The 8,186-nt window shown below is 52.0% G+C and overlaps 1 protein-coding gene across 1 annotated transcript; it reads right to left on the bottom strand.

The window, feature by feature from the left end:
• Window positions 1-714: 714 nt before the first annotated feature.
• On the bottom strand, window positions 715-6,711 carry LOC122681452 (keratin, type II cuticular Hb1). The gene is made up of 9 exons (XM_043883574.1): window positions 6,259-6,711; window positions 4,842-5,050; window positions 4,023-4,083; window positions 3,171-3,266; window positions 2,780-2,944; window positions 2,377-2,502; window positions 1,942-2,162; window positions 1,612-1,643; window positions 715-1,369 (listed from the first exon to the last, which is right to left on the bottom strand). The coding sequence occupies exons 1-9, from the start codon at window positions 6,625-6,627 to the stop codon at window positions 1,125-1,127; spliced, it is 1,524 nt and encodes a 507-aa protein (XP_043739509.1). The 5' UTR covers window positions 6,628-6,711; the 3' UTR covers window positions 715-1,124.
• Between the last annotated feature and the right edge of the window lie 1,475 nt (window positions 6,712-8,186).

The raw sequence follows: 8,186 nt of genomic DNA, 5'->3' as shown, positions 1-8,186 counted from the left end.
AAGTAAACTGCTCAAAGTCACTCAGCTACGAACAGAGCCCAGTTTTGGACCCATGCAGTCTGGATCCAGGGTCTGTTTACTCACCTCTGGGCCACATCATCTTTTTACTCCTTGTTGTTGTCTAGCTTTGAGGTAATTTATCAGTGATGGCAGGTCTCCAAACCCCAAAAGAACTCCATTAAAAAAAAAAAGGCAGTCATATCAAAAGCTTTTTGAAAGCTTAAGTCACATTCATATATTCACCCCTTAAAGAATTCTCATGAATTACTCAGGCATGAGTCTTCTCCACCAAAGCCAAGAGTGATGTTTCCTTAAGCTCTGAGTGACTGTTGACTCTATTCATAAGTTTACAGATGTGCACAGAGGTGATTTCTGGGAGGCAGCTGTGGCTTAGTGACATAACCACTGAACATTCAAACGAGGTTCAAACCCCAGCTGTGTGCCACTGAACTCAGGGTAGGGCCTGGCCCCTGCTGCTGTGGGTCCCTGAGGTCTAGTTTCTTCCTCTGCAAGATATAGCATGAAGGTGGTGTGGATAAAATTACAGGCTATAGTGGCCTAGCACCGTCCTTGGCTAAATCCGAGACTGCTGTGAGCCCAGGGACAGAGGACTCTAGTGGAGACCCCAGATCTGGGGCTTTCTCTGTCTGCTTCATGTTTGGGGACCCTCCCAAACCTCGACCCTGAGGAGGAAAATAGAAGTACAGACAAGGCTCAGGGTTGGCTACAGTGGTTTATTGGAAACACAGATCTTGGAAGAGATGAACACAGCAGAGAAGGAAGGGAGATGCTGGGACAGGGTGGGGACTCTGGCCATTGGCCCCACAACAACCCAGAGTAGGGTCTTGGTCCTCCCTGCGCTGGGGTCCCTTCCTGTGGTGACCAAAAGGACTTTTTTCTAGCGTAGCCTTTCCCAGCGCGGGCGGCAGAACCCAGGAAGAGGGCATTAAGCACAGGCGTGAGGAGAGGACAGGAGTGGGACGGACCTTTCCAAGTACGAGAGAGGTAGCCTAGGGCTTGCTCCGCCCAGAGCTGGGGTGGGCGGGGAGGGGGCGGGGCCATGCAGGGCGGGCCCCGCCGGGCTGCGCGGGAGAGATGCCCGGGCGGGGCCTGAGATGGGAGGCCTAACATTTGCGACAGACGCTGCCGCAGGAACCCACGCCGCAGGAGCTGATGCCGCAGGAGCCCACGCCGCTCGCGCCCAGGCCGCAAGACGTGACGGAATTGCGGGGGCCGCAGGGCGCGCACAGGCCGGTGCTCACCGCCAGGTTCCCGCTGCAGGGGGCGCTGCAGACGCTGCCCGTCACTGGCCGGGAGCCCGACACGCAGAGGTCCCCGCAGACGACCCCGCCGCGGGAGCTGCTGACACCTGCGAACCCCAAAGACTGAGTCAAAATTCTGGGGGGGCCGAGGGTGCCGCCTCCCCGACTATGACCCTCTCCAAGCATCTTAACAACTCTAGTCCAAAAGAAGTGGTCCTTCCTGCTGTCTGACCCCAAATCCCTCTTCCTGTGATGCCAGCCCACTCATTTTTAGGTGTCAGAGAAAACACTACTTCCATCCTTTACAGGAAGTGAGTAAACCCATCCACACAGGGCCTAGGATACTCACAGACATTCACGGACCCAACGCCTTCACACAGTCTGAGAGGGAAGAAGAAAAAGGCAACATTAGTGACAGCCAGAGCTGCAAACAGAGCTCCACAAATTCTTGGAGTGGGGTCCACGAGTGATAAGAAGGAGGGGCAGAGTGTCAGAAGGAAGAGTCCTCAGAATACCCCACCCCACCTCAAAGTGATAAATGATAGGTTTGCTCCAGACCTGGCCATTGCTCAGCCCGGATCAAGGGAGGTATTTGTGTAAAGGGTGGGAATGGGTAGTCAGAGCCAGGCTGGGATGGTCCTCACCTCTGCTGGGACAGAAATTTGGCTACAGTACCCACCTCTGCTCCTCGCCCTCCAGCAGTCGCCTGTAGGTGGCGATCTCAATGTCCAGGCCCAGCTTGGAGTTCATCACCTCCTGGTACTCCTTGAGCAGGCAGGCCATGTCCTGCTTGGCCTTCTGCAGGGCCTCCTCCAGCCCAGCCAGCTTGCACTTGGCATCAGTGAGGGCTGCCTCGCCCTGCTGCTCTGCCTGGGTCACTGCAGCCTCCAGCTTAGAGTTCTAAGGGCCCAGGAGAGAACAAGGTGGGCTATGGTCTCTCCACACAGCAGGGATCACCCCAGGAACAGGCCTCTCCCCGTCATCACCTGGGGCTCCCTGAGTAACCACAGCCTTGGTCTCAAGTCATGCAAATGGACTGGAGAATGAATGGTGAGATCCAGTTGGGCACACACACTGCCTGTGGGACCCTGGGTGGGCCTCAAACAGCTCCTACCTGGCACTTGGCATTCTCGACCTCAGCCGTCAGCCTCTGGATCACGCGGTTCAGCTCATTGATCTCCTCCTTGGTGCGACGCAGGGTCTCCCCGTGTCGGATCACTGTGGCCTTGATCTCCTCACACTGGTTGTGGGGAAAGGGGACCGAGAAGCAGAGAGGCTCATGAAACTCAGGACAGGATGTACCACCCACTCAGAACAACACGGATGATTTCAGGTTGCCCAGGGCACAGCCTGTGAAACCATAACGGCAGCCCTGTCCTGCCACTATAACCTGAGAGCTGTCTGTACTTCTTTCACCACCTCTAGGGACCAGAATCCCCAGACAAAAGAAATCCTGTTAATATATACCTCACATCCCTTCCATCTTGTCTAGAACGCAGGTGTCCTGGACCACTCACCTTGCTGCGGTACCAGCTCTCAGCCTCGGCCCGGCTGCGGCTGGCAATGTCATCATACTGAGCCTTGATCTCAGCCACAATGTTGTCCATGTTCAGGTCCCGGCTGTTGTCCATCTTGACGATGACCGAGGTGTCTGAGATGTGGGCTTGGAGAACTCGGATCTCCTGCAGATGGTGGGGCAGGAGGATGGAAGGGTCTTGTTTACAGCTTTGCTTCCCCCACCACAGTGTGTACCAGCCTTCTCAGCCCTTCCTGGTCTCCAGCCCTGGCCCCCTCTGACAGCCTCATGGACTGTAGCTCCTGCCCAAATCCCTGTCCAACTCTGATCGCAGAACAGTGCCCTCTCTTCCAGGCCAGCTGCTGCTTTCTGCCTGGACCACAATCACTCACCTCCTCATATAGTCGCCGAAGGAAGTCAGTCTCCTGAATCAGGGCCTCCACATTGGCCTCAAGGTCTGATTTGCGGAGGTAGGCACAGTCCACATCCTGGGAAGATGGGGAGTCTTTGAGCAAAGAGGACCCCTGGTGATCATCACCTGAATTCCTCTCTCTCCTCACACAGTACATGGAGGTGAGGGGGAAAGGATTCTGTGTTCCTCTTCCTGTCTTATCTCCATGCTGCCCTTCCCTGGAGGCATCTCACAACCTCCTCCCCTTCTAAGAACAAATGCCTTGTGCCTTGGAGGTGGACCACTAGCCTTTCACTCCTCCTACCTGAGATCTCTTACCTCCCATGTCTTCTTTTTACCCTAAGCTCGCCAGACTGGCTCCCTCGCTCAACCACCTTGACCCTTCCCTGTTTTCCAACAGTCCTCCAAAACTCCACCTGGCCACTGTTGGCTCTGCTTCATCCTCCCCCCCAGACCCTGGGACTGTGCCCCTCCTCTTAACCAGATTCCTGAAACACTAGACAGGACACCATCCCTCAACAGAGACACGGAAGCTACCATGCCTCCATGGGACCCCAGCCACAGACTATCAACTCTGAAGCAGCACAGAATATCCAGAGATCAATTCAGTCATACCCCTGCTTCAGGTCAGGGTGCTAGTGAATTTTCCAAGGTAACTGCCCTTTTCAAAGCCTTGGATGTGCCTTTCATGACCTGGTCTATGGGAATTTCCCATCCTGACTTGGCAAGGTCACTGCACCCCACAGGGAGGTTGAGAACATAGATCTCCCCAGCAAGAGCCTGTCATTCTGATAGCCCTCATGTCTGTGCTTCCCAATCCTGTGTTACTCACCTTCTTCAGAGCCACAAACTCATTCTCGGCTGTTGCTCTTAGAGCGACTTCCTCCTCATACCTGCGGGAAAAGGACAGAGGGAGGTCACCACGTCACAGGAGTGAAGGGGACAACACTAGGGACCTCCCCACATAGCCAGATCCCTGGCAGCCCTGCTGGGTCCTCTCTGGTTGGACTTGGTGTGTTGTCTGTGATTCTCTCTCCACTTGGAATTGAGGGATCCAGGGAGTGACTCTTCTGGAACCTCATGAGCCCTGCTGCCCAAACTGCTCTGAGGTCACCTCTGGAGGAAAATAAGGACTCAGCACCAGTCTGGAGTGGACAGCAGCCCCTCTGGAGCACTGCAGTCCCAGCCTCCCCCCACCTGGGTGTCCAGCCGAGCTCAACTGGGGGAGGACCTATGAATCTCAGAGACCATCAGCACTAGAGCAACCTAGACAGTGGGACACCCAGAGAACCAGGACCTGGCAGCTCTGAGAGACACTGAGACTCATATCACATCCAAGTGCTACAGGTGGGAGCCTCAGGGCCAGGCCTGGGAGAATGCAGATGCCTCCTCCCCACAGAGCACAGGGCACTGTTGCTGGGTGATCAGGCTGTGAGAAGAGAAGCCTGAAGGAGGGGAGAGAGACCTCCTATGGAATCACTGCCCTCCTCATAAGCATCTGAACAATGACTGCCTGATGGGAAGATCCTGCTGCATACCATCAACTTGCCCTGCATGGTCACACCCCCTTCTTTGGAGTTCTTCAGTCTCATCCAGTGGGTTGAATCCATGTCCATTTCCTGTGCCCAACATCACCCCCAGCCACACTCACCTCTTCTTGTAGCCCTCCAGCACCTCCTGCAGGCTGTTGAGCTCCGAGGACAGCCTCCCGCTGTCGGCCTCTGCGCACTCAGCCTCCCGCCTCAGCGTCTCGATGTAGCCATTGAACAGGGGCTCGAGGTTGCTCTCGCAGCACTGGCGGTTCTGGTAGAACTGCAGCTTGGTCTCCAGCAGCTTGTTCTGCTGCTCCAGGAAGCGCACCTGCCATTTGGGGTGGGGGAGGGGTCAGATGGCTCCTACTGCCCCCAAGCCTATTTGGGGGATGGAGGGGCTTGGGGAGGGTGCTGATTGCTGTAAGGTAAACTCCAAAACCAGTACTTTTTCTGACAAAGGTCCATACAGTCAAAGCTAAGGTTTTTCCAGTAGTTATGTATGGATGTGACAGCTGGACCTTGAAGAAGTCTGAGTGCTGAAGAATTGATGTTTTCGAACTCTGGAGATGGAGGAGACTCTTGAGAGTCCCCTGGGCTGCAAGGAGATCAAACCAGTCAATCCTAAAGGAAATCAACCCTGAATATTTATTGGAATGACTGATGCTGAAGCTGAAGCTCCAATACTTTGGCCACTTGTTGTGAAGAGTTGACTCATTGGAAAAGACCCTGATGCTGGGAAAGACTGAGGGCAAGAGGAGAAGGAAGAGATAAAAGATGAGATAGTTGGATCGCATCACTGACTCAATGGACGTGAGTTTGAGCAAGCTCTGGGAGATGGTGAAGGATAGGGAAGCTGGTGTGCTGCAGTCCATGGGGTCGCAAAGAGTCGGACACAACTGAGGAACTGAACAACAACAACGCAAACCAAGAACTCAGCAGAGATTAGACAGAGGGGACTGTGAAAGCAAGGAAACTTCTGGATTTCAAGATAGTGATCATGTTTGGATTTTCCATATTAGAGGTGAGAGCAAGGGGTTGGGAAAGATCATTCCCTCCTCAGGTCAAGTGAGTTATCCTGACCTGCTGAGTCTAGATGGCATGTGGTCAGGAGCCAAGTAGAGCTCTTTTTGCATTTGACTGCCCCATCAGTGCCCAGCCCAAGTTTAGTATAGATGGGTTCAGGAAAGGTGTGATCAAGGACACCCACTCAAAGGTTGAACTGTGGTTCTATTCCTATATCTTATGTGCATTTGTTAAGTCTTGTTTGCATGTATGCTTTCTTCTCTGACATGTGGTCTGGTCTGTGTGTAGGGCCCTTGCCTGTCTGGACAGAGGTTGTAAATAATAACAGTGCTCTAATCAGGAGCCCCTGCTCTAGACTCATCTCTCTGTTCTGTCTGTACCCTGGAAGTGTGTCCATCTCCTCCATCAGCCTGGGGGCTCACCTGGCCCACATCTCTCCTGCCCCCCTGACTAACCCTTGAGTGCCCACCCAGGAACGGAAGGTTCAGGAAAGGTGTGATCAAGGAAACCCACCTTGTCGATGAAGGCAGCGAATCTGTTGTTGAGACACTTGATCTGCTCCTTCTCCTCTTGCTTCACGCACTGCGCATTGGGGTCGATCTCCAGGTTGAGGGGCGTGAGGAGGCTCTCATTGACTGACACGGTGGTGATGCAGGGAGCGTTGAGGCCGCCCACGCCGCCGGAGCGGTACCCGAAGCTGCGGCCAAAGGCGCCAGTACGGAAGCCCCCGCAGACGCTGCGGCTGCCAAAGCCCCCGGTGAGGCCGCGGTAGCAGGAGATGCCACGGTAGGGGGCGGCCGTGATGCAGCAGCGGCCGGGCCGAGGTCCGCAGGCAGAGACGCAGCTGAAGGCGCGGCCACGGAATCCTGATCCGCAGGTCATGATCCTTCTGGAGGTGTAGGTTGCAGAGTACAGGCGAGGTGAGCTGGAGTCTTGTGGAAACTCCAATGTCCTCCTCAAAGAGCCGGGGTCCTATTTATGCTCAGGTCGGAAGGGGCTTGGCTATGCAGATGCGGTTGTGGCAATTTGTGCTTTATGGGCTTGTGTGGCTAGCTGAGTTGAACGCCTCTCTAGAATGTGCTTTAATAGTGGCCCGCACCCTCTTCTGTGTAAAGGATGCCAGTTCCTGGGCTGTAAGGGACTCAGCATGTTTCATCTTCAAAGTGCCTTGCCAGCTGGGCATGCAGTCATCTGAGGAGACTGGAAAGGGAAGGGCAGGGCAGGAGGGTGGAAGGAGAAGGGAAACCAGATGTGGCAGAAGCAGGTGACCTGTGCGTGTGCAGGTGTGAGTGGGGGGCCTAGGAGAGACTGGGGTGTTAACAAATAACTTCTAGATGTTTCCATCCAGTAGTGGGCAAGGCGCTACTGTTACATAAAGCTGTATTTTCCCAATCTCCAGAGAGTCCAGTTGGCTGCTGAAAAACATCTGACTTTTCCTGCCATGACAGGAGTCAGCAGATTATTAAATATTTGTGTTTTATGTTTTCTTTCACTTTTATTATGAGAATTTTCAAAATTAGGAAAGTTGAAGAAATGGTACCTGTGTAACAAAACGCTGATGTGTTCCGCCCAGGTACCCACATTCAAGAGTTATTAACATTGTGCCATATTTGCCTTCACATTTGCCCAGTTACTTGATGATTACAGAAAGCATAGCATGGAACCCTTAAATACTTTAACATGCATTTCTTAAGAATAGAGACAGTACCATTTTTCACATGCAAGGAGAAGAATGATAATTCCAAAAAATCATTTACTATCCATTCATATTAAAATTTCCTAACTGTCCTATGATTTTTAAAAATAGGTTTTTAAAAATAACTTATGGCTATATCTCTTGTATTTTCTATACACTGAAAAGTAACTCTTGAGCTGGGCTGTTCAATACGGTAGCCAATAGACACATGTGGCTATTTAAATTTAAATTAGTTAAAATTAAATAAATTAAAAATCTAGTCTTTCAGTTACATGCCACACATGACTAGCAGCTACATTATTGACAGAATAGAAACAGAACATTTTCACCATCACACCAATGTCTTTCAGATACTGTTGATCTGGAGGCTTGATTGCATTTAACTGAAATGTTTTTGGGCAGCATATATCATAAACAATGCTTTATAACTCTTACTATATCACCCCAGAAAGCACAATCAAGTTGTCCTGTTACTGGTGATGCTAAATCAGATCACTTGAGTATGTTTCCCCCTTTACAATTAGAAAGATTTCTGTAGGGAAATATAGGTTCTATTTTCTTTTTACTGGCCACCTACTATGTTACCAACATTATATGCCATAAATGATCTCTAATTCTCACATCCACCATATGAAGTACGTATCATTATCCCTATTTTACAGATGAGGAAACTGAGGCTTGGAGAGGTTAAATAACTTGCCCCAAATCTCCCAGCTATTAAGAAGTGGAACTGAGGAGATGCCAA

Source organism: Cervus elaphus, chromosome 3 (assembly GCF_910594005.1).
Source record: "Cervus elaphus chromosome 3, mCerEla1.1, whole genome shotgun sequence".
NCBI lineage: Eukaryota > Metazoa > Chordata > Mammalia > Artiodactyla > Cervidae > Cervus > Cervus elaphus.
The sequence above is the reverse complement of the archived record's forward strand: the minus strand, read 5'-3'. Positions and strand labels throughout refer to the sequence as shown.

What these genes read in the sequence shown, in the direction of transcription:
- LOC122681452 (XM_043883574.1), bottom strand. Translation starts at nt 6,627, where the DNA reads ATGACCTGCGGATCAGGATTCCGTGGCCGCGCCTTCAGCTGCGTCTCT. An exon ending in CTGGAGGGCTACAAGAAGAG is followed by an intron (nt 4,084 to 4,841) that starts GTGAGTGTGGCT and finishes CTTTTCCCGCAG; the next exon opens with GTATGAGGAGGAAGTCGCTC. An exon ending in CTGGAGGGCGAGGAGCAGAG is followed by an intron (nt 1,644 to 1,941) that starts GTGGGTACTGTA and finishes CTTCCCTCTCAG; the next exon opens with ACTGTGTGAAGGCGTTGGGT.